This window comes from Lepidochelys olivacea (assembly GCF_965140295.1).
Source record: "Lepidochelys olivacea isolate rLepOli2 genome assembly, chromosome: 27".
Classification (NCBI taxonomy): Eukaryota; Metazoa; Chordata; order Testudines; family Cheloniidae; genus Lepidochelys; species Lepidochelys olivacea.
Window position 1 is genome coordinate 4,541,124 of NC_140437.1, and position 26,226 is coordinate 4,567,349.

At 43.8% G+C, this 26,226-nt stretch overlaps 1 protein-coding gene across 1 annotated transcript in view; it reads right to left on the minus strand.

Annotated features, from left to right (window-relative positions):
* The window catches only part of MYO1D (myosin ID), a 351,624-nt gene that overhangs the window by 209,176 nt on the left and 116,222 nt on the right, over nt 1-26,226 (minus strand). Inside the window, exons 12-14 of the mRNA XM_084615957.1 lie at nt 20,987-21,057; nt 19,642-19,716; nt 14,413-14,545 (exon numbers count right to left, since the gene is read on the minus strand). Of these exons, the coding sequence (XP_084472083.1) occupies nt 14,413-14,545; nt 19,642-19,716; nt 20,987-21,057 (279 nt within the window). The remainder of the gene's footprint in view (nt 1-14,412; nt 14,546-19,641; nt 19,717-20,986; nt 21,058-26,226) is intronic.

Here is a 26,226-nt window from a genome sequence, read left to right on the forward strand (position 1 = left end):
TTCTGCTGAGGCAATCCGCCAGGACTTTCTTGGCTCTGGGCAGGTGGGTGGCCAGCAAATAAATGGTGTGCTGCACACAAAAGACCCAGAGGTGGAGCACTTCCAGACAGAGGGCCAAAGAGCTGGCGCTGCCCTGCCTGTTGATGTAGTACATTGCGGCAGTATTGTCCATCAGGACCTGCATCTTCCTGCACCTGCCTTCCAGGTGGGGCAAGAAAGCCTGGCACACCAGCCAAACCGCCCTGAGCTCCCTGACATTGATATGGAGGGCTAGGTCAGGTTGGAGCCAATAACCCTGGGTGTTAAGCTCACCCAGATGGGCCCTCCAGCCCAGGTCCGACACATCCGAGACCAAGGTGAGCAAGGGTGACGGGATCACGAAGGGGACTTGGAATCCTGCCACCAGTCCAGGGCGGAGAGGACGTGGTTCAGCACTGTGACCATTCGATCCAGGGGGTGCTTGCTTGGAACTTAGACCAAGGCCAGCCACGCTTGCAGGGGCCTTAGATGAAGGCGGGCATGACTTACCACTTAGGTGCATATGGCCATGTGGCCCATCAGACTTATGTGGCTGATCAAGTATGACAGCTTGAAAGCGCTCTTCCGGTAGGAAGGCTCTAGCCCCCGTGGAGTCGAGAACTCTATGTGTTGAACAGGTGTTAATGTGGATTTTTCTGTTTATTAGGAGACCCAGATCACTGCAGGTGGAGGACACCAGATTGAGGCTCCTCTGGATGTGCTCCGGAGACCTGACCTTGATAAGCCAATTGTCGAGAAAGGGGAAGATCTGGACCTTTCGACACCTCAGGTAAGCCGTCACCAGTGCCACGCATTTCGTGAACACACTGGGGGCAGAGGATGGACAAGCCAAAGAGTAGCGCCATAAACTGGAAGTGGTGCCCCGCCACTATGAAACACAGGAAACATCCACGTCCCAGGAATATGGAGACATTAAAGTAAGGAGTCCTTCAAATTTAGAACAGCATACCAGTCCCCCGGATCCAGGGAAGGGAAGATGGAGGCTAGGGATACCATGTGGAATTTCAACTTTGTGAGCGACTTGTGGAGTCTCCGCAAGTCCAGAATGCGTCTGAGTCCCCCTTTTGCCTTCAGGAGTAGGAATTAGCGGAAGTAGAATCCTCTTCCTTGCATAGCCCAAGAAACCTCCTCCACAGCCCCTAGACATAGGAGGTTCTTGATCTCTTGAATGAGGAGTTGCTCATGGAAAGGGTCCCTAAAGAGGGACAGGGAACTTGGGGCGAGGGGGTGGGAAGGAGAGGCAGCCAAAAATTACAGGGTGTATCCCCAAGCCACTATGTCCAGGACCCAATGGTCTGACATAACCCACGACCAGGCCACGCAGTAGGGAAAAGGCGGTCTAGGAACGGGTGGAAAGGATTCGGGCAGTTGGCTGGTGCGTCACACCCAAGCGCACCCTCAAAATAAGCACTTCTGGCCCCCGGTGCTTAGCTGGGCCAGGCTGTGCAAGAGACTTGGACGACAAAGAGCAGCAGCAGTTAAACCAGGTGTCCGTTTTTCTCGCACGCCCGAGCTGAGGCTGCCACTGTTTAGGTGGCGGAGGAGGCCGGAACGGCTGCTTGGGCGTCTGAAGAGTGGCACCCCTAGGGAGCAAAGGGTTGCCCTCGTACCCTTCAGGACATGCAAATATACATCTGTTTGGTGGGAAAACAAGCCGACACTGTCAAACGGGAGGTCCTGAATAGACGCCTGCATCTCCTGAGACAGGCCAGTGGTCTGGAGCCAGGAACTGCCCCGCAAGACCACCGCTGAGGCAACCACTCAAGCAGCTGAATCTGCTGCATCGCAGGCCATCTGGAGAGAGCACCGGACCACTGCGGTCCCCTCTTCCACCAGGGTTGCAAACTCCTGGGCTGCCTCCTGGGACATGGAGTCCTTGAATTTGAGGAGACAGTCCCACAAGTTAAAACTGTAGCAAGCCAAGATGGCCTGGTGGTTTGCCACCCGAAACTGGAGGCTGACTGTAGAATTAATTTTTTGACCCAACAAATCCAGTCTTATCCTATTTATTCTTAGGGGTGGAACTGGTGAGTCCTTGCTTGTCCCTTTTGTTGGTCGCCAACACGACCAACGACCCCGGTGGCGGATTAGTGCACAAGTACTCAAACACTTTTTCAGGAAAGTAGTACTTCTTTTCTGCCCTTTTAGAGGTTGGCAGGATGGAGGATGGGGTCTGCCGGATGGTTTGGGAAATGTTCAAGACCCCCTCCGTTAAGGCTGTGAGTTAGTCATGGAGGTCGGAAGTCACAGATTCCATGACTTCCCATGACTTCTGCAGCAGCTGCTGCACCTGGCCAAGTAGCAGCTAGGCAGCCCCTGCCCCTGTCGCACTGGCTGCTGCGGGGGGGGGGGAGAGGCACGGTGCAAGGTAGGGAGCCTTCCGGCTCCACCAAGCCCCTTTGCCACCAGCACCAGTGGGGGTCCCTGGCCATGAGACTCCCCCACCCCCACCCAGCCCGCCCCCTCCCCCAGCACCCATGGGCAGCCCCCCAGCCCCAGTTTTAGTCAAGGGGTTCTAGTAAAAGTCATGAACAGGTCACGGGCCGTGAATTTTTTGTTTACTGCCTGTGACCTGCCCATGATTTTACTAAAAATACCCGTGACTAAAATGTAGCCTTACCCCTCAGGTTTCAGAATAGCAGCCATGTTAGTCTGTATTTGCAAAAAGAAAAGGAGTACTTGTGGCACCTTAAAGACTAACAAATTTATTTGAGCATAAGCTTTCGTGAGCTACAGCTCACTTCATTGGATGCATTCAGTGGAAAATACAGTGAGGAGATTTATATACACAGAGAACATGAAACAATGGGTGTTGTTATACACACTGTAAGGAAAGTGATCACTTAAGATAATCTAATACCAGCAGGAGAGCGGGGGGTGGGGGGGAGCCTCATGGCCAGGGACCCCCACTGGTGCTGGTGGCAAAGGGGCTTGGTGGAGCCATTTCCACCAGTCAACAAGAACATCTGGTGAACAGTGTTCACCAACGGGAATAAACAAAGCCCGTTGCCAACTGTGTCCACATATCTATTCAGGGGACACCATCATAGGGCCTAATCACATCAGCCACACTATCAGAGGCTCGTTCACCTGCACATCCACCAATGTGATATATGCCATCATGTGCCAGCAATGCCCCTCTGCCATGTACATTGGTCAAACTGGACAGTCTCTACGTAAAAGAATAAATGGACACAAATCAGACGTCAAGAATTATAACATTCATAAACCAGTCGGAGAACACTTCAATCTCTCTGGTCACTCCATTACAGACCTAAAAGTTGCAATATTACAACAAAAAGACTTCAAAAACAGACTCCAACGAGAGACTGCTGAATTGGAATTAATTTGCAAACTGGATACAATTAACTTAGGCTTGAATAGAGACTGGGAGTGGATGGGTCATTACACAAAGTAAAACTATTACCCCATGTTTATCTCCCCCCCCCCACACTCGCCCCACTGTTCCTCAGACGTTCATGTCAACTGCTGGAAATGGCCCGCCTTTATTATCACTACAAAAGGTTTTCTCCCTCCTCCCCCCGCTCTCCTGCTGGTATTAGCTTATCTTAAGTGATCACTCTCCTTACAGTGTGTATGATAACACCCATTGTTTCATGTTCACCGTGTATATAAACCTTACCCCTCGTGTACCAAGAGCGCAATCCGGGCTGGGGGAGGATGTGGAGAGCACATTAAATAACGTATCCATCTGCTCCTCCATCTCCTCCGCCTTGAGGCCCAAGCTAGATGCCACCCTGTGGAGCAGTGCCTGATGCTCGTGGAAATCGTCTCATGGGCTAGTTCTGGAAGGCTCCGCCCGCCACTTCCTCATCTGGAGGGACGACGACAACAGGACAACCAGGGGAGGTCCAGCAGCATCCTCACCCGTCAGGGAGGGCAGCTCCTCAATCGCAGCGGCCACCTCAATTGCAGCATAGTGGGGGTCCTGCCTTCGACGTGTCTGACACAGCAACCAAGGGCTGGAGGGAGTGGGGCACTGGCATGACAGGGATGCCCCATCCATTCCAATAAGGCCATTGGGTCAGCCACTGGCTCTGCTGCCAGGTTGGCACTGATGCCACAGACACACCCTCCAGAGCCCAATCACGTTGCCTGGGTGAGGGGCTGAATTGTGCCTTTGAGCCTGAGAAGTCGTCACCCTCCAGCGACCAGGGCAGGACTGTGGAGGCTTGAGTGATGGCTCACGGTCACTGCCAGAGACTGGTGCGAGGAACAGTCCGACCAGTGTCAGGGGTAGGGGGAGCAGTGCCGTGTCGGGGAACGCCCTCGAGCTCTCAGCAACGGCGACTGAAGGCACGATAAAGACTGGTGCCAGGAAGATCAACGATGCTTCGGCACCACGATGGGGATCGGAAGCACGGTGCCAATGACTTGTAGCGGCGAGCTGGAGACCTGGGTGGATGCAGAGACCAAGAATGTAGCGACCTAGGGCTTTGTCCTGGCTCCGGAGGCCAGTGGAGCTCGCCTGTTTTGTGCGAGGCCTTGCCGGTGGGCTTGCCCTCACAGGGAGCCTTATCCGGGTCCACAGCCACACGCAGTGTCAGCTGCAGCAGAGGTACTCTCAGCTCTCTAGGTGCTGGGGCCTTGCAGGGGGTCGACTTCCAATCCAGGAAGTTTTTGGAAAGTATAGGGGACGATTTCCTGGTGCAAGTGCTGGAGGAACCAACTAGGGGCAGAGCTCTTCTTGACCTGCTGCTCACAAATCAGGAAGAATTAGTAGGGGAAGCTAAAGTGGATGGGAACCTCAGAGGCAGTGACCATGAGATGGTTGAGTTCAGGATCCTGACACAGGGAAGAAAGGAGAGCAGCAGAATACGGACCGTGGACTTCAGAAAAGCAGACTTTGACTCCCTCAGGGAACTGATGGGTAGGATCCCCTGGGAGAATAACATGAGGGGGAAAGGAGTCCAGGAGAGCTGGCTGTATTTTAAAGAATCCTTATTGAGGTTACAGGGACAAACCATCCCGATGTGTAGAAAGAATAGTAAATATGGCAGGCGACCGGATTGGCTCAACAGTGAAATCCTTGCTGATCTTAAACACAAAAAAGAAGCTAACAAGAAGCGGAAGATTGGACAAATGACCAGGGAAGAGTATAAAAACATTGCTCAGGCATGCAGGAGTGAAATCAGGAAGGCCAAATCACACTTGGAGTTGCAGCTAGCAAGAGATGTGAAGAGTAACAAGAAGGGTTTCTTCAGGGATGTTAGCAACAAGAAGAAAGTCAAGGAAAGTGTGGGCCCCTTACTAAATGAGGGAGGCAACCTAGTGGCAGAGGATGTGGAAAAAGCTAATTACTCAATGCGTTTTTTGCCTCTGTCTTCACAAACAAGGTCAGCGCCCAGACTGCTGCACTGGGCAGCACAGCATGCGGAGGAGGTGACCAGCCCTCTGTGGAGAAAGAAGTGGTTCAGGACTATTTAGAAAGGCTAGATAAGCACAAGTCCATGGAGCTGGATGCGCTGCATCCGAGAGTGCTAAAGGAGTTGGTGGATGTGATTGCAGAGCCATTGGCCATTATCTTTGAAAACTCATGATGATCGGGGGTGGTCCCGGACGACTGGAAAAAGGCTAATATAGTGCCCAGCTTTTAAAAAGGGAAGGAGGAGGATCCTGGAAACTACAGGCCAGTCAGCCTCACCTCAATCCCTGGAAAAATCATGGAGCAGGTCCTCAAGGAATCAATTCTGAAGCACTCAGAGGAGAGGAAAGTGATCAGGAACAGTCAGCATGGATTCACGAAGGGCAAGTCATGCCTGACTAATCTAATTGCCTTCTATGACGAGATAACTGGCTTTGTGGACGAGGGGAAAACAGTGGACGTGTTATTCCTTGACTTTAGCAAAGCTTTGGACATGGTCTCCCACAGTATTCTTGCCAGCAAATTAAAGAAGTATGGGCTGGATGAATGGACTATAAGGTGGATAGAAAGCTGGCTAGATTGTTGGGCTCGACGGGTAGTGATCAATGGCTCCATTTCTAGTTGGCAGCCGGTATCAAGTGGAGTGCCCCAGGGGTCAGTGCTGGGGCCGGTTTAGTTCAATATCTTCATTAATGATCTGGAGGATGGCGTGGATTGCACCCTCAGCAAGTTTGCAAATGACACTAAACTGGGAGGAGTGGTAGATACGCTGGAGGGTAGGGATAGGATACAGAGGGACCTAAAAAAAATTAGAGGATTGGGCCTAAAGAAATCTGATGAAGTTCAACAAGGACAAGTGCAGAGTCCTGCACTTAGGACGGAAGAATCCCACGCACCGCTACAAACTACGGACCGAATGGCTAGGCGGCAGTTCTGCAGAAAAGGACCTAGGGGTTACAGTGGATGAGAAGCTGGATATGAGTCAACAGTGTGCCCTTGTTGCCAAGAAGGCTAACAACATTTTGGGCTGTATAAGTAGGGGCACTGCCAGCAGATCGAGGGACGTGATCGTTCCCCTCTAGTCGACCTTGGTGAGCCCTCATCTGGAGTACTGTGTCCAGTTTTGGGCCCCACACTACAAGAAGGGTGCGGAAAAATTGGAAAGAGTCCAGCGGAGGGCTACAAAAATGATTAGGGGACTGGAACACATGACTTATGAGGAGAGGCTGAGGGAACTGGGATTGTGTGCTAATGAAGTATGAGGTAGAAAAGGATCCTAAAGGGAGCGGGAAAGAATCCCCTAATTATCCTTCATGTGGGAACAAATGATACCGGTAGATTTCCGCTGGAACATATCAAGGGAGATTATGCTAGGCTGGGGAAGACGCTTAAGGAAATTGAGGCTTAGGTGATCTTTAGTTGGATTCTGCCTGTTCCTAGAGAAGAGCAACTAAGGTGTGACAAGATTATGACTATCAATAGATGGTTTAGGCAGTGGTGCTATAAGGAGGGCTTTGGGGTTTATGGCCACTGGGAGGCATTCATGGACAGAGGACAGTTCTCTCAGGATAGACCTCATCTGAGTAGGGAAGGAAATAGACTTCTAGGATGGAAGCTGGCACAACTGATTAAGAGAGCTTTAAACTAGGAATTTGGGGGAGATGGTTGGGAAAAGTCCAGGTAATCCCCATGTCAGATTTTAGCATTGAGAGGGAAGAAAAAGTAAGAAAGGATACAGCCGTGGGTAGGAGAATGGACATAAGGAGGAAGGGCAGTATGGATACAAGTCTAACAGGTCACACTAGCGGTAGAATGACCGTGCCTAATCGGGTACAGAATGTGAGTGAGGCCAAACAGCAAAAATTAAGATGTTTGTACACCAATGCGAGGAGCCGAGGTAACAAAATGGAGGAACTAGAGCTACTGGTGCAGGAAGCGAAACCAGATATTCTAGGGAGAACAGAAACATGGTAGAATAGTCGTCATGACTGGACTACAGGTATTGAAGGGTATGTGCTGTTTAGGAAAGACAGAAATAAAGGCAAAGGTGGTGGAGTAGCACTGTCTATCAATGATGAGGTAGAATGTAAAGAAATAAGAAGCGATGGAATGGATAAGACAGAGTCCATCTGGGCAAAAATCACATTGGGGAAGAAAATTACTAGAGCCTCCCCTGTGATAGTGCTTGGGGTGTGCTATAGACCGCCGGAATCTATGTTGGATATGGATAGAGACCTCTTTAATGTTTTTAATGAAGTAAATACTAATAGAAACTGCGTGATCATGGGAGACTTTAACTTCCCAGATACAGACTGGAGGACGAGTGCTAGTAATAATAATGACAGGTTTCAGAGTAGCAGCCGTGTTAGTCTGTATTCGTAAAAAGAAAAAGGAGTATTTGTGGCACCTTAGAGACTAACAAATTTATTTGAGCGTAAGCTTTCATGAGCTACAGCTCATTTCATCGGATGCATTAATAATTAATAATAATAATAGGGCTCAGGTTTTCCTAGATGTGATAGCTGATGGATTCCTTCATCAAGTAGTTGCTGAACCGACTAGAGGGGATGCCACTTTAGATTTGGTTTTGGTGAGTAGTGAGGACCTCATAGAAGAAATGGCTGTAGGGGACAATCTTGGTTCAAGTGATCATGAGCCAATTCAGTTCAAACTGAACAGAAAGACAAACAAAAATAAATCTGTGACTAGGGTTTTTGATTTCAAAAGGCCTGACTTTCAAAAATTAAGGAAATTAGTTAGGGAAGTGGATTGGACTGAAGAACTGATGGACCTAAAGGCAGAGGAGGCCTGGGATTACTTCAAGTCAAAGCTGCAGAGGCTATCAGAAGCCTGCATCCCAAGAAAGGGGAAAAAATTCATAGGCAGGAGTTGTAGACCAAGCTGGATGAGCAAGCATCTCAGAGAGATGATTAAGAAAAAGCAGAAAGCCTACAAGGAGTGGAAGATGGGAGGGATCAGCAAGGAAAGCTACCTTATTGAGGTCAGAACATGTAGGGATAAAGTGAGAAAGGCTAAAAGTCAAGTAGAGTTGGACCTTGCAAAGGGAATTAAAAGCAATAGTAAAAGGTTCTATAGCCATATAAATAAGAAAAGAGAGAAAGAGAGAAAGAAAGAAGTGGGACCGCTAAACACTGAGGATGGAGTGGAGATTAAGGATAATCTAGGCATGGCCCAATATCTAAACAAATACTTTGCCTCAGTCTTTAATGAGGCTAATGAGGATCTTCAGGATAATGGTAGCATGACAAATGGGAAGGAGGATATGGAGGTAGATATTACCATATCTGAGGTAGAAGCGAATATCGAACAGCTTAATGGGACTAAATCAGGGGGCCTGGATAATCTTCATCCAAGAATATTAAAGGTATTGGCACATGAAATTGCAAGCCCATTAGCAAAAATTTTTAATGAATCTGTAAACTCAGGGGTTGTACCATATAATTGGAGAATTGCTAACACAGTTCCTATCTTTAAGAAAGGAAAAAAAAGTGATCCTGGTACAGGCCTGTTAGTTTGACATCAGTAGTATGCAAGGTCTTGGAAAAAATTTTGATGGAAAATGTAGTTAAGAACATTGGGGTCAATGATAAATGGGACAAAATACAACATGGTTTTACAAAAGGTAGATCGTGCCAAACCAACCTGATCTCCTTCTTTGAGAAGGTAACAGATTCTTTAGACAAAGGAAATGCAGTGGATCTAATTTACCTCGATTTCAGTAAGGCGTTTGATACTGTGCCACATGGGGAATTATTAGTTAAATTGGATAAGATGGGGATCAATAGGAAAATTGAAAGGTGGATAAGGAATTCGTTAAAGGGGAGACCACAACAGGTCCTACTGAAAGGTGAACTGTCAGGCTGGAGGGAGGTTACCAGTGGAGTTCCTCAGGGATCCGTTTTGGGACCAATCTTATTTAATCTTTTTATTACTGATCTTGGCACAAAAAGTGAGAGTGCGCTAATAAAGTCTGCAGATGATACAAAGCTGTGAGGTATTGCCAATTTAGAGAGAGACCAGGATATCATACAGGGAGATCTGGATGACCTTGTAAACTGGAGTAATAGTAATAGGATGAAATTTAATAGTGAGAAGTGTAAGGTCATGCATTTAGGGATTAATAACAAGAATTTTAGTTATAAGCTGGGGATGCATCAATTAGAAGTAACAGAGGAGGAGAAGGACTTTGGAGTATTGGTTGATCACAGGATGACTATGAGTCGCCAATGTGATATGGCCGTGAAAAAAGCTAATGCGGTCTTGGGATGCATTAGGCGAGGTATTTGCAGTAGAGATAAGGAGGTGTTAGTACCGTTATACAAGGCACTGGTGAGACCTCGTCTGGAATACTGTGTGCAGTTCTGGACTCCCATGTTTAAGAAGGATGAATTCAAACTGGAACAGGTACAGAGAAGGGCTACTAGGATGATCCGAGGAATGGAAAACCTGTCTTATGAAAGGAGACTCAAGGAGCTTGGATTGTTTAGCCTAACCAAAAAAAGGTTGAGAGGAGATATGATTTCTCTCTATAAATATATTAGAGGGATAAATACCAGAGAGGGAGAGGAATTATTTAAGTTCAGTAACACTGTGGACACAAGAACTAATGGATAGAAACTGGTCATCAGGAAGTTTAGACTAGAAATTAGACGAAGGTTTCTAACCATCAGAGGAGTGAAGTTTTGGAATAGCCTTCCAAGGGAAGCAGTGGGAGCAAAAGACTTACCTGGCTTTAAGATTAAACTCGATAAGTTTATGGAGGAGATGGTATCATGGGATACTATGATTTTGGCAATTAATTGATCTTTAAATATTCATGGTAAATAGGCGCAATGGCCTATGATGGGATGTTAGATGGGATGGGATCTGAGTTACTACAGAGAATTCTTTCCTGGGTATCTGGATGGTGAATCTTGCCCATATGCTCAGGGTTCAGCTGATCACCATATTTGGGGTCAGGAAGGAATTTTCCTCCAGGGCAGATTGGAAGAGGCCCTGGAGGTTAGTCGTCTTCCTCTGTAGCATGGGGCACGGGTTGCTTGCTGGAGGATTCTCTGCTCCTTGAAGTCTTTAAACCATGATTTGAGGACTTCAATAGCTCAGACATAGGTGAGAGGTTTATCGCAGGAGTGGGTGGGTGAGACTCTGTGGCATGCATTGTGCAGGAAGTCAGACTAGATGATCATAATGGTCCCTTCTGATCTTAATATCTATGAATCTATGTTTAGACTATGGAAGAGAAGAATGAGGGGGGATTTGATAGCTGCTTTCAACTACCTGGGGGTGAGGGATAGCTCAGTGGTTTGAGCATTAGCCTGCTAAACCCAGGGTTGTGAGTTCAATCCTTGAGGGGGCCATTTAGGAAATTGGGGATTGGTCCTCTTTTTGGGGGGAAGGGATAGCTCAGTGGTTTGAGCATTGGCCTGCTAAACCCAGGGTTGTGAGTTCAATCTTTGAGGGGGCCATTTAGGGATCTGGGGCAAAAACTGGGGATTGGTCCTGCTTTGAGCAGGGGGTTGGACTAGATGACCTCCTGAGGTCCCTTCCAACTCTGATATTCTATGATTCTATGACTGCACCACTGGCCTAGGCCCTTTACTGCTCCCCGGAGTCAGTGGCAGGTCCTTTCGGGGGAGAAACTCCCTAAGGTCAAACTCTTTAGCAGGTCTGGAGAGGGCATAAGGCCTGAGCAGGGTCCTTTGCCCAGAGCCCCTTGGTTGGGCTTATTTGGTGCCGCCTTCTTAGTCTTTTTGTTTGGCACCGGTGACAGGGATCGGTGCCAGGAGGATCCCAATGCCAGGGGTGCACTACACACTAAAGTTGAAGCACTGGGTGCCAGCTCGGACTGCGCTGCTGTAGTAGGAAGAGAACCTGAGACGTAAGCCCATGTATCAGAGGCCTGGCATGAGGCAGGACCTGCTCACAGAATCTGGCAAGAACAGGACTGATACTGCAAACATACACATTCCTAAGAAGTGCTAGTCACAGAATACTCAAGCAAACACATCCCAATATCAAGGACAGTATAAAAACATTCCCCAAGGATAACAGGAACACACTGAACCCTCCTAGAAGATAAAGTCAGGATGACAGTATGTAATAAAGATGTTCTGATTGAACCACAAGGTGATAACTAGCCACATCAGAGGGCAGTGATTAACTATGTAAGAGGCAGTACTAACTTGTTTGTATCAGGGTATAAAGATGCATCTCAGAGGGAGTATCTTTGTCCAGCCGAGGAGGAAATGGAAGGTCCTGCCATTCACTGAGCTGCGTCCATTGTCATGGGCATACATGTCTTTGTATCTTCAGAGTCTGCCAGGAGCTATTACATGCTTTGTCAACAATAAACCTGGCCTGGTGCCTTCATACCTTAACGGATCTTGTGGTCACTGGGCGGTTTGCTCGAGGTTACTGTGATGACTGACTGTGCAGAGCTGGGGCAGCACACAGAGAGCACAAACATAAACATCTAACCACAGCCAGCTCTGAAGCAGGGCACAGAACAGCCTGCATCACGACGGCATTCTCTTTGTGTCCGCAGACAAAAGTTCTGGCAGATGCGATAGCACTCCTTGATATGGGTTTCCCCGAGGCACTGTAGAAAACTCTCTTATGGGTAACTAACAGGCATAGGTCTGTTACACGAAGAGCAGGGCTTGAAACCCAGAGACGAGGGCATGCCCTGCTGGGGACAAAGTCCCCTCTGGGACTTTATCTAACTAACACTTAATGGGTACTTAAGAACGAACTAACAACAATTAAACTATTTACAGGTAAAGCACAAGACTAAGCTAGATGAGAAACCACTGACTATTTGCCAAGCAAGGGACAGAGGCGCTCCGACTGACCACCACAGGTGGTAAGAAGGAAGTGAGAGGGTGCAGGGCCGGCGGTGCCTGATACACCGCACCATGAGTGCAGCACTCCAGAGGGCGCCACAGCCAGCCCTACGGGTACCGCTAAGGCAAAAGTCTCCGACAGCCATGCACGTGGGCGTGCGCATACCTACAATGGAATAGACATGAGCAAGCACTCAAAGAAGAGCCAGACCATCCCTGACAGCTGTTTGTCCAACCTATTCTTAAAAACCTCCAGTGATGGCAATTCCACAACTTCTCTTACAAGCCTATTCCAGAGCTTAACTACCCTTATAATAGTTAGAAAGGGTTTCCTAATATCTAAACTAAGTCTTCCTTGCTGCACATTAAGTCCACAGTACTTCTTGTCCTACCTCCAGGGAGCATGCAGAACAATTGATCACAATCTTCTATAACAATGTGTTACATTTTCGCAAGATTAACATGCCCTGTGTTTAGAAATCACACCCCTGGAGAGGATATTATGCCACTGTGGACAAGCCCTTAGATGGCTGAGCTAAATCTATGCAAAGCTCTCCATACAAATCCACTTGGGACTAATAAATGGTACACAGGCTACTCCTAACAAACAAACAATGTTAATGTTTGCACAAGACAGGTATAATATAGAATCCAAAGCTGTTTAAAAAGAAAGGTCTGGAACAAAGAACTCTTGAATATTTAATTAACGTATAGTACAACAGCACTTAGATATGGTATTGTATTCTATAATTCTTTCAGTTTCAGGCTTCATCAAACAAAGGTAAATAGAGAAGGCAAAAAAAATTTTAAACTGAAATATAGTGCAGCAAATAAATCCAAGTAGGTGATAAAACTGAAAACCATTAGTCAGTCCCAACAGGGCTGCTTGCTGTGCCACATGGAGCAAAGATTATCTTGATCCTGCAAAGTTTTATGACCAGCTTTTTCGATAATGAGGAAGGACTAAAGTGATGCAGTAAACTCTGGCAGCAGCAACTTGGACTGTTAACAGGTTCCTGAGGGTCAGACTCATTGGTACTTTACAGTTCTCAAACTGACTTGTTAAGGAATTGTATTTTAATTGCTGTGTTCGAGTTGTGTAGCCAATCATCTTTATTGGTGGGGAGCAGGGCTATCATGCGTCTCAAGGCTAATAAAGCCACAGAGACACTCCTAAAAACTAGCCTAATGTGATCTTAGTAGGATTAAAATGAAAGGTTTGCAAACCTCATTTTAGTAAGGCCCATGACATTCTCATAAACAAACCAGTGAAATGTGGTCTAGATCAGTGGTTCTCAAACTAGGGCCGCCGCTTGTTCAGGGAAAGCCCCTGGCGGGCCAGGCCAGTTTGTTTACCTGCTGCGTCCGCAGGTTTGGCCAATCGCAGCTCCCACTGGCTACGGTTCACCGCCCCGGGCCAATGGGGGCTGTGGGAAGTGGCGCAGGCCAAGGGATGTGCTGGTCACCTTTCCTGAAGCCCCCATTGGGCTGGAGCGGCCAACCGCAGCCAGTGGGAGAGCAATTGGCTGAAACTGCGGACATGGCAGGTAAACAAACCGGCCCGGCCTGCCAGGGACTTTCCTTGAACAGGCGGCGGCCCTAGTTTGAGAACCACTGGTCTAGATAAAAAGAAAAGGAGGACTTGTGTCACCTTAGAGACTAAAATTTATTTGAGCACAAGCTTTCGTGAGCTACAGCTGACTTGTCGGATGCATTCTGAATGCATCCGATGAAGTGAGCTGTAGCTCATGAAAGCTTATGCTCAAATTTGTTAGTCTCTCAGGTGCAACAAGTCCTCCTTTTCTTTTTGCAGTTACAGACTAACACGGCTGCTACTCTGAAAACTGGTCTAGATGACATTACTATAAATTACAACTGGTTGAAAATCCACATACACTCCATAAACATCAAGAGCTTTGCTAAAGGCAAGGAGTATTTGCTTAGTGTAATAAGAACTACTTATGACTGGTGTCCTCTATAACGGGACTTCAACTGGAGGCAAAAATAATATGACAGATAAACTTGGAACTCTAAACCAGGAAAGGCATAGACACACTGCAGAGAGGATCCACACATCTCTATAATCCGAAGTCAGAACTTATTTTGAGACAGTCAGATCATTACCTTAGATGCCAGGTTGTCTACTAGTGCAATCATGGAGTTCTTAAAAAGTGTAGCAGCAGTCAAGGGTCGCTTGGTCACTTCTGTGATACTCAGTTTACCTTCAGGCCACATCATCTTCAACACAGGATTGGAACTAGAAGGCCAGAGTTAGAGGAAGCAGTTTGTTTACTTATGAAGATTCTAACAAGGTGTCAGTGGCAGTAACTAATTTTACAGTGCTCTAAATTAGACAATTAACTTCTGGATCAGAGACTGATGGCAATCCCAGTTCTTTTGACAGATTGGCTAAGCCAGTACATCAGTTTGGTGCTGCAAAACTCTACTGTTTATTAGTTAATTAATTTACAGTACAAGGTTATTACTGAATACACTGGTAGTATGGCAAGCACACATTCTCCTAGCTAGATAATAGTAGACTGGAAAGTGGTTTTGAGAGATTTCCTCTTTATAGTCCTTAGTCTAGCCAGCATAAATATGTGCATAAAAGAGGGCCCAAAATTAAGATCAGTAACCTAATAAATTAATATGAAACACTGCATAATCCACCCCTTCCTTCAAGATGCATAGTATTTTATTCCAAACCAATATATCCTGCACAAGTGATACTTTTATTGAAAATAAAGCCAAAAACATTCCAAACCAATTTTAAACTTTAACCTACGTTACTCAATCAGAAATACAGGGTAAAAATAAACAAACGAAGTCACAGTTAAATTCATGCCTTTAACAAGACTGATCCATAGCTGATCCATCGGGGGCATTATAAAAGGGAGCTGTGGGACAGAAAAGTACAGGTGGTTGTCTTGGAGAGATCTTTTCTGCCTCACAAGCAAGACAAGATAAACAGAAGATAATGGATGTAAACTGCTGCTGGGTAAGTGGAGTAAAGTAGAAGATTTGGGTTCATGGAACATTGGGCCCCCTTCTTTGGGGAGATGAGGCTGTTCGGTTTGGAAAGCCTCCACCTCAGCAGCAGGAGAAGCAACACTCCTGGTGACAGATTAGCTTGACTAGTAGGCTGGGCATTAAACTAGTAACAAAAAGGAGACAATTACAAATATAAACAAGTCATACTCAAGGCATCATGAATATAAAGAATCAAGAAGTTAAGGGACACAGAGAAAAAAAATTTTAACTGCCTATATATGGATGCGAGGAGAAATCAGAAATGCTGGTTTATGAAAAAATTTGACATAATTGGTATTACTGAAATCTCAGAGGAGTCACATGATCAGTAAGTTAAAAACCATAACAGACAACCTATTTACGCAGAACAGAGTGGGCAGAAAAGGGGTGCCATTACCATCTTCAGAGATAGACACTTCAGAAGTGAGAGACCTGGAATGCTTATGAATCAATGTACAGTATCAACTGATAAGTCACAACATGGAGTATTGGTCTGGGGTCTATAATAGATGACTAGGACAGAAAACAGGATGAACAATTCCTTAAAATATAGATCTATAATGTGTAGAAAGAAAAGCAGCATTATTCTGGGGGATTTCAGTCAGAGGGACACATGCTGCAGTCTCATGCTGCCATTAGTAAAGCATCCTATGAGTTTCTAAGAATTATAGATAATTTTCTAGCACAGGAAGTATTACACCCATCTAAAGGTAACTTTATATAATAACTCTTTCTGATGGATAAAGATGACTGACACGTAAAAATTAGTTGTTGCTTATATGGAATGATTGGTTACATTCATGTGCCAACAGAATACAGCCCAAACCAGTGATATATATTTGACACTATAAAAAGGGCCACTCTCTCAAAGCTTGAAAACAAGAAAAACTGTGGGTAGAAAAAACAAACAAAAACACAGATGTGCAAAAATAAAGTATTCTTAGACAACTGCTGACTTAGGTGCCAAAAACACTCAATTCCAGACGCTAAAGTCTTCTTCAGTTAAAAATCCTATTAAAATATTCATAAAAACAGAAAAGGAGAAGCTGAGAGCAATGATTATAAATAATTAATTATAAAATGCAGACAATTAGTAAAGGTAGAAAAGGTACCAATGAAAAAATCTGTGGCTAGTAGGGCCAGGACAGTAAGAAATTATATTTAAAAAATCAGGAACAACAAAAAATCCAAGCAGTAGTATAGGTCCATTATTAGACAGGAATGACACAGTTGTTAATAATGAGGTAGAAAAAACAGAAGTGCTCATTAATATTTCTCTCCTGTGTTTGGAAACAAGCTAGAAGGTGGAATCACATCTTTCAGTGAAAATGAAATGCTTTCTATTCTAACAGTAAATGGGCAGGGTGTTAAACAGCATCTACCAAAGTTAAACATTTTAAATCTGTAAGGCCAGATAACTTAGAACATAAGAATGGCCCTAGTGGGTCAGACCAAAGGTCCATCTAGCCCAGTATCCTGTTTTCCGACAGTGGCCCCAGAGGGAATGAACAGAACAGGGAATCATCAAGTGATCCATCCCGTCGCCCATTCCCAACTTCTGGCAAACAGAGGCTAGGGACACCATTCCTGCCCATCCTGGTTAATAGCCATTGATGGATTTATCCTCCATGAATTTATCTAGTTCTTTTTTCAACCCTGTTATAGTCTTGGCCTTCACAACATCCTCTGGCAAAGAGTTCCACAGGTTGACTGTGCGTTGTGTGAAGAAATACTTCCTTTTGTTTGTTTTAAACCTGCTGTCTATTCATTTCATTTGGTGACCCCTAGTTCTTGTGTCATGAGAAGTAGTAAACAACACTTCCTTATCTACTTTCTCTACACCAGTCGTGATTTTATAGACCTCAATCATCTTTCTCCTTAGCCGTCTCTCTTCCAAGCTGAAAAGTCCCAGTTTTATTAATCTCTCCTCATACGGAAGCTATTCCATACTCCTAATCATTTTTGCTGCCCTTTTCTGAACCTTTTCCAATATATCTTTTTTGAGATGGGGCGATCACATCTGCACACAGTATTCAAGATGTGGGCATACCATGGATTTATAGAGGCAAGATGATATTTTCTGTCCTATTATCGATCGCTTTCTTAATTATTCCCAGCATTCTGTTCGCTTTTTTGACTGCCGCTGCACATTGAGTGGATGTTTTCAGAGAACTAGCCACATTGACTCCAAGATCTTTCTTGAGTGGTAACAGCTAATTTAGACCCCCATCATTTTATATGTATAGTTGGGATTATTCTTTCCAATGTGCATTACTTTGCATTTATCAACATTAAATTTCATCTGACACTTTGTTGCCCAGTCACCCAGTTTTGAGAGACCCTTTTGTAGCTCTTCGCAGTCTGCCTAAGTCTTAACTATCTTTAGCAATTTTGTATCATCTGCAAATTTTGCCACCTCACTGTTTACCCTTTTTTCCAGATCATTTATGAATATGTTGAATAGGACTGGGCCCAGAACAGACCCCTGGGGGACACCACCATTTACCTCTCTCCATTCTGAAAACTGACCATTTATACCTACCCTTTGTTTCTTATCTTTAACCAGTTACCAATCCATGAGAGCACCTTCCCTCTTATCCCATGGCAGCTTACTTTGTGTAAGAGCCTTTGGTGAGGGACCTTGTCAAAGGCTTTCTGAAAATTTAAGTATACTATATTCACTGGATCCCCTGGGTCCACATGCTTGTTGACCCCCTCAAAGAATTCTAGTAGTTTGGTGAGGCATGATTTCCTTTTACTAAAACCATGTTGACTCTTCCTCAACAGATTATGTTCATCTATATGTCTGACAATATTATTCATCACATCTTTAAGGAATTGGCAGATGAGCTCTCTGGGAGACTTTTGTTATTTGACAAATCTTGGAATACTGGGGAAGTTGCAGAGGACTGGAAAAAAGCTAATGTATCAGTATTTAAAACAGGCAAATAGGATGACCCAGGTAACCACAGGTTGGTTAGCCTGACTTTGACTGTGGGCAAAATCACAGGAAGGCAGATGATATGGGATGCACTCAGTAAGAATGGCAGAATAACTGATGCACATCAACATGATTTTATGGAAAACATGTCTTGTGAAACTAACTTGGTACCACGGTTTGATAAGATTACAAGTTTGGCTGACAAAGGTAACTGTCTTGAAATATATATGACATTCTGATTAAAAACTGACATTATACAGAATCAATGTAGCACATTTAATGAATTAAAACTAACTGGCAGATGCCAGAAAAATTATAAATGGAGACTCCATCAATGGGGCTGCTTCCAGTAGAGTCCCACCGGAGTTGTTTTGGGGCTAAATGCTATTCAATAGTTATCAGTGATTCAAAAGAAAATATTAAATCATTTCTGGCAAGTTAGCAAAGGACATATATACTGGGGGAATGGTAAATGATGAGAACGTGTCCGCTGTACAGAGTGACCTGGATCACCTGGGAAGTTGGGTTCAAGCATGCATTTTAATACGGCCGAATAGATGGGATGGGGGACTGGATCCTGGAAAGCAGCACCTCTGGAAGGGGCTTAGAATCATGGTGGATAATCAACTGAACATGAACTTCTACTGTAGCTTGGCAGTTGAGGCAGCTAATGTGATCCTTTGATGTATAAGCAGGGGAGATACTGACAAGTAAGGAGGAGCTATTACTGCTGTAGAAAACATTAGTGAGACCATTACTGGCATACTTATTCTCTGTTCGTGCCCACACGTCAAAACGGATGCTGACAAATTGGAAAGGGTTCAGAAAAGAGCTACAAGAATGATGTGAGGTCTAGAAAACCTGCCTTACAACAAGAGACTAAAGAAACTCAATATAGACAGTTCATCCAAGAGATGATTAAGAGGTAATTTGATCAAGGTCTACATGGGGGAAAGATTTCCTATTGTAAAAGAGCTCCTTAATCCAACAGACATAAGCATAAGAAGATCTAATGGCTAGATGCTGAAATTAGACAAATTCAGACTAGAGAGGAGGTGCAATTTGTTTACAGTGAGTGTAATTAACCATTGAAACAGTTTACCTGGCAATCTGGTGGATTTTCAATCACTTGAAACCTTTAAATTATGATTGGATGTCATCCTACAAAAGTTATGTTCTAGCTCATCCAGAAATTATGGGCTTTATGCAGAAGTTACTGGGTGAAATTCTCTAGCCTGGGTATTCATGATGTCATACTAGACTAGATGATCATAAAGGTCCTTCTAGTCTTAAAATTCTATGAACTAGACTATAACAAAATATTTTGGCATAATATAAAATAGTGTACAAAACAGGGTGGCTGATCAAAGCTTTGTTCCTACCTGTTATACATTAGGCGTTTGAAGTCTTGGAATAAAGTGTCCTTGTTTTTGTCAATAAATCCTGTGACTGAATATCTGTGAAAGAGAAAAACAGTCAGTTGCACAGAGGTCAAATATTTGGGTATGTGGAAGAAAAAGCCTATGTGCACCAAGATGGAATCACATACAAGGGAAGAAATGTGGTCGATGGGTGGGCCTGGGAGACAAGGGACAAGCTCATTCTCCGATCTGTCACTAACTTGCTGTATAACCTTTTGGGTTAAATCACTTCCTTTATGTGCCTAAATTTCTCCTTCTTTAGAATGGGAATAATGCTTCCCTAATTTGAGAATGCATTTTTAAATCTACAGATGAGAAGCAATAAGAATTATTTCATCCAGCAAACTATGGGCTCTAGTACTGCCTGCAGGTGCTTTCACAATTCACTTCTGTCCTCTTAGATTTGCAAGCCACTAGCAGTGCACAAGTTTCAACCACAGAGGTATCACCTCATTCTTTTTCCCTAAACTACCAGAGAAATTTGGCTGTTTCAGAATCACAGAAGCTTAGGGTTGGGAAGAGACCTCAGGAGGTCATCTACTCCAACCCTCTGCTCAGAGCAGGACCAACCCCTGTCAGCTGTGTCTATCAATAACACTATATTCAACAGAGACTTCACAAGAAATCCACCTTCACTTAGTGGACTCCATAAAGCCTGGATTGGTCACCAAATTGTTCCATCATTAACAAGCTTCGGGTATTGTCTATAGAAGAAAGTTGGACTGGTTTAATGATTCTTTTAGGGTTTGTCTACACCAAGAAATATGCCAGAATAATTATTCTGGAGTAACTTTCCATGTCAACACTCTTATTCTGGAATAAGAGTGTTTTTGTCCAATTTAACTTAATCCACATCCAAAAATAATTATTCGAAAATAGCTACTTGGGTAAAAAATTTTAAGTGTAGAAAAACCCCTATGGAGATTTAGTTAGACTGATGCACGCTCGTTGTGTGCACATTCTTGTTTCAGTTTAAGGGTGCCCTATTTTAATTCAATTAATCTTAAACTGATTCTTTATCCATTTAAGCTAAATTGATATGGCACTAAACAGATTTCTTAGGTCAGTACAACTTTCTTGTGTAGACAAGACCTAAGCTGCTCTTGGGAAACTTCGTTTTTCCTCCTCCACTCTTCATATTCCCTAACTTCCAAGAAGACCGTATATGTAGCAAGAACAAGTGTGACACTGAATTTTATTTTAAATCTGTTGCATTTATCACATAGAAATGAGAACACAATGTAGGTTAAAGCTGGACAAGAACAAGTAGAAGGTGCACCTTCTAATACAGAAAGAAAACACTCACATAACGTCTCCTGCGTAGTGCTTAATCCGAAAGTCTCTATCAAACTCCAGGATCTTGTCTGTCGCACAAAGCTAAAATAAATCACACATTTATTAAAAAGGAAGGCATTACGTGTAAGCATTGAAATTCCACAAATTTCAGGACACAGCAGCTTTTAGATTTCACCTTGTATTACAACAAATCGGAATTGTAAAATTACTCTATTTTCTACAGACATAAGTCATCATGTACTCTATCCACATTTTTTTGGATAAATAAAAACACAGGGACATAAAAATAAACCATGTTTTAAGATCCAGATTTTTTTAAAATTAAATAGTCACTGACACCTCCAAAAACTGTTCCTTTTTTTATTAATAAGGATATGTGCATGGAAACAGAACTGCTTGGTCTTGTGTTCCCCCATCTGCTCATATTTATTCCTTCATGACATAATCACCTCCAAATCAACATACCATGGTATCACTAACTCAGGATGACTGAATAAAGTGTAAGGTATTTAAAAAGCATCAGTCAATCTGTCCCACCAATATTTAGAGAGACATGGTGGGTGATGTAATATCTTTTATTGGACTAACTTCTGTCGGTGAAAGACTACCTTTCGAGCTTACACAGAGCTCTTCTTCTGGTCTGGGAAACATACTCAGAACATCACAGCTAAATACAAGGTGTAACAGATTGTTTAGTATAAGCAGTCAAACATTTAAAGGGACCATTCAAGGTGAAGTGGCTCATTAACACCCCTCCAATCACAGGTGGAAAGGAAGGGAGGGGAGAAAAAAGAAACTGGGGGCAGGGGGTGTAAGTGGGTTATAGATTATTGTAATAAGTCATAAACCCAGTGTCTATTCAGTCCATGATTTTCAAAGTGTATAGCAAAGTTATGAATTTAAGTCTCAGGCTCATCTTTTGAAGTGTTGTGCAGGTTTCCTTTGAGGATGAGGTCCCACCAATACCTGGCAGCCAATAAACAAACAAGCTAGAACTTTCACAGCTCTGCTAGTCAGTGATTAACCGCAGGGTGCTCAATAGCGACTAAAGCTATTGCTCTATCCCTGTTGCCATAGAACACTCTTAATATGCTGTTAGACTACTGTGCTGCAAAGAAGATACATAAACAGCCCACAACATAGGAGTCACTAGCATCTAAAAGAAAATGCAAATAGTTTTGTCCCAGTTTTCTTTAAAAAGCTGGAACTAGCAAAGAAATGAAAATGACTGCACACTAGTTACAAGCACAAGACCACAAGGCTAGACCATCCAGTAGCCATGCTGCACACATGAAGGATAATCCAATCTGACTACAATTTTTAAGATGGTGCACTGGCTTCATTGTTAAGGGTGTTCTTTTTAGTTTTGTTTGGTCCCTTGTGGAAGGGCCTAATAAGGTCCATCTCAAACCCTTAGTTGGTTTTATATCTTTTCTTCCTATGTATTTAAGAAGCACTAGCCTGGCTTTTTGCATCCTGTCAACCTAATAGTGCTTGCCAGCAGAAATATTTAGGAAGCCAAGTCTGGCCAAGAAAATTTGAGAAATGACTGACAGTACAGGATTGCAGAAAAGCAGTTTCCTTCTTTTTAAAACCTCTCTCAGTTCACATCTTATCCTTTTCTGCTGGCTATTTGGCCTTCAAAATACATATCAAGTTCAAAAGTAAACTGCTACCTCTCTCAGAACTGGTCTACACTACAGAGTTAGGCTGATGCAAGGCAACTTACATGGACCTAACACTGTAAGCCTCTACACTAAAACATCGCTCCTGCCGATGTAACTCGCCCACTGTGCTGACTTAACTCCACTTCCATGAGAGGCATAGCGCTCAGGTCGATGCAGTTTCAGCACAGACACTTGTTGCTGACATCGACTGTTGCTGCCTTTCAGAAGACGTTGCACAATACCCCACACTGAGAGTTAAACTGGTGCAAGTGCTCCTGGTAAGGATGCACGCCGCCAACACAAGAAGCGTAGTGTGGACGCGTAAAAGCGATTTAATTACTGCAGTAGCTGTACGTCAGCGTAACTTAGGTCAACATGGTTTTGTAATGTAGACATACCCTCAGACAAGCAGTGCTAACGTTACTTCGTGGTTTGACAGATGTCCAACAGCACCCATCCTCCCAGGAAACTAAATACATCAGCTGTGTGAAAATCACAGCCTTGAATTGGTATAGTTGTGGTAGCACCATAAACTGCTCAACTGGTTAACTATGGGAACTTCTTCTTGAGTCCTCATACTGTTTTCTGCCACATCCAGGCACATGCAATTGCCTGATCATTGCACTCTGCCAGCTCACTGGAAGAGCATTCATGGTCAAGGAACTGCCACTGCAGGAGATGCTTCATTATATTTTGAGTCTTTCAGTCACAGGTATTGGGGCCAGTAACATAGCCCCATTTTACCATTGCATCTCTAGACTGGCAGACTCCAGTGTGGAGTTGATTAACACAATGCCGTATACCCCAGGGCTGAGCTGCATTGGGTGGCAGGCGCTCTACTGATGGGAGCCAGAGTACAGAGGCTACAGGGTCATTCTCTACTCATTTGCCATAACTGAAACCTTGTCTGTTTGGGCAACAATGTTAGGGGTTTAATGGTGGCAAGAAAACTTTGTTGTGACTTCAGTCAACTCAGCATCAGTGTTATATCATATAGCGGATGTCTTGGATCTGTGCATTGCCTTCTGCACTCTTAGCAATTTCCCAGTGTACATTAGGAGGAGCAATACCTGCAAGGGCGTAGAGGCTGTTGACGTGAGTAGGCTTAAGGCATCCTGTAATATAGCGGCAGGCAGCATTAAGTACAGGGTCCAGTTTCTTTGCGTGAGGGGATCCTGACCACACTGCATAGGCAGATACAGCAAAGGAATAGCAAAGTGCCATTGCTGTTGATTATGGAATGGACAGGTCTCCACCACATTCTGATGTAACCAGTTCACTAAGAATGTTGACTGATATGCTAACCTTGGCTTTAGTTTACTCAACGTGGACTCTAATGAGCATGAGTTCGAGAACAACGCCAAAGTATATAGGATTTATGCAATGAGTAAATTTCATCCCAAATCAGCTATAGGACTATGGCATTAGTCACGTATTGTTAATATTAATGCTGAGAATCACTGCATTCCGTGATTCATGGCGGAAGTACGTCTGAATGTATTAATGGCATGTGTATGTATTTAACTTTTACTGCCTTAGTATATTAGCTGATAGATGTAAATAGGGAATGTTTACATCTGATCATACTAAACCTTGCTAGTTCTAAACACAAACTACAACTGAAATGAATAAAAGGCACCATGGTCAAAGAGTGAGCATGGTACTAAGTTGTAATAGCACCTCTGCCACCCACTCACTGTGAGCTTTAGTAAGTCACTTTACCTGCCCTCTGAGAATCTCCAGACATTTAAAGTTTATTTAGGAATTCACTGATGGTTACCCATCAGTGCACCTGACCCTCTTACACACACAAGATGAATCAATTACAAAACTGAATGTAAGACAAACCCTTGCTCATTGATAATACTTTGCTACGTACATCACAAGTGTTGTGAGCAATAGTTAATTTTCATACAGAACTATGTTATTAGGTGACTCTGAGAAGAAAGTCTCTAAAAGATCTACATTTTTTGCTCTGTGGATAGTACATTTTTGCTGTTTGTTTATTGCCACAGTGAAAATCTTGTATTTATTCTAGTCTATCTAGGTTTCACCAGAATAACCAGGACAACCAAGCAGAAAGCAATAGATTAGATATGCAGTACATAAACTAGGACACGACTATTTAGGGCACAGCAGCCCCTTAGAGCTTATTCACACTGATGTGGAGTGCAACATACTGTAGAGGGGGGCAGTGAAGCATTAACTGTGAGGCAGGAAAACAGGAGCTATTTCCAGAACATATCAGCACATGTATTTTAACTCTTTAAGAACATCTTCCTCAATATCTTTAATTTACACAGTAATTATGTTAAGACTTTACCTGACAGACACCACAGTATTTTAACTGCTCTCCACAAAGCCAAGTAAATAAGTGGAAGCAAAATGAAACCAGGTCTTTATTTGTAACTTAAAATATGAAGGTGGAAACAACTCAGACTTTTATTGGGTGGTAACTGGAGGAAGCAACAGCCAGTAAACAAGATATTTTAGGTATTTGTGAGAAGAATGTTATTTGCAGGGGTACAAGAGGTCAGAGGAAGAAGAAACAAGATGCTGAGGATTTTATGGGTCAAAACCTTCAAGGTAATATTGATTTACACTATCTGATATGATTGTTTTTCTATCAGTAATTCATATAACCGTCTACACATGCGGAAGTGCTCATTTATTTTTGTATTCCTTGTTTTCTCCTTCAGTCTGTGCTAATATAGAATTTCCTGAAGATACCGCTCCCTGCTGAGGAATACTGATATTAGCACTACATCATACTGTTGAATGTTCCCTATACAAGGAATGTTCTGAAGCCAGTGGTTCAGTCAGTTGTGGCTTTTCCATTTACAGCCCCTCACTCATTGTCAAATTCACTTCCCCTCACACCAGCACACTATACCAACAGCGCTCGCCTCCATGCATAGCCACTTGCTGGTGGTCTCAGAATAGAAGAGACCTAGGAACGAACAGGTCACAGAGAATGATCTTCCCTTGGGTTTAAGTATATTGGTAGGGTAGCACTGGAAATCTGGACTATTGTTGCCCTTGCTATACCTGTTCTGAAAATATAAGACTTCATTCCCAAAGCCCCTGAGACTGGCACCATTCAAAACCATTATTAACAACAACGGAAAGAATTTGCATCCAAATTCACTAGCCTCAATTATGCATGACAGACATAACACTTCAATATACTGAGTAAATTCACTGCCATTTACTCATAAGATTTGAAGTACTCATAACATATGCCCCTACCTTAACTACACAGCAATCCCGCAGCTTAGTGCTGACAGTGAAAATATTGTTCGTTGTTTACCAAAAAATTGTATATGGCAGTTTAGCTGACAGGTTACACTCCAAGTGAAGTGTACTTAAGAATAAGCCATAGCTGAATGAAAATCTTTTTATTTTACTTCCATTTCCATTCTTCACTAAAACAAGCCAGATCCAGCTCTTTCTACTGTTTGAATTTAGAGTCTCTGGAGATATACTTGTCTAAGAAATGTGCTAAAGACTGCTACGGAGATACTCCTACCTTATATACAAAGCTGTGCAGTGGTGAAGACAGTATTCTAATGAACAGATTTCA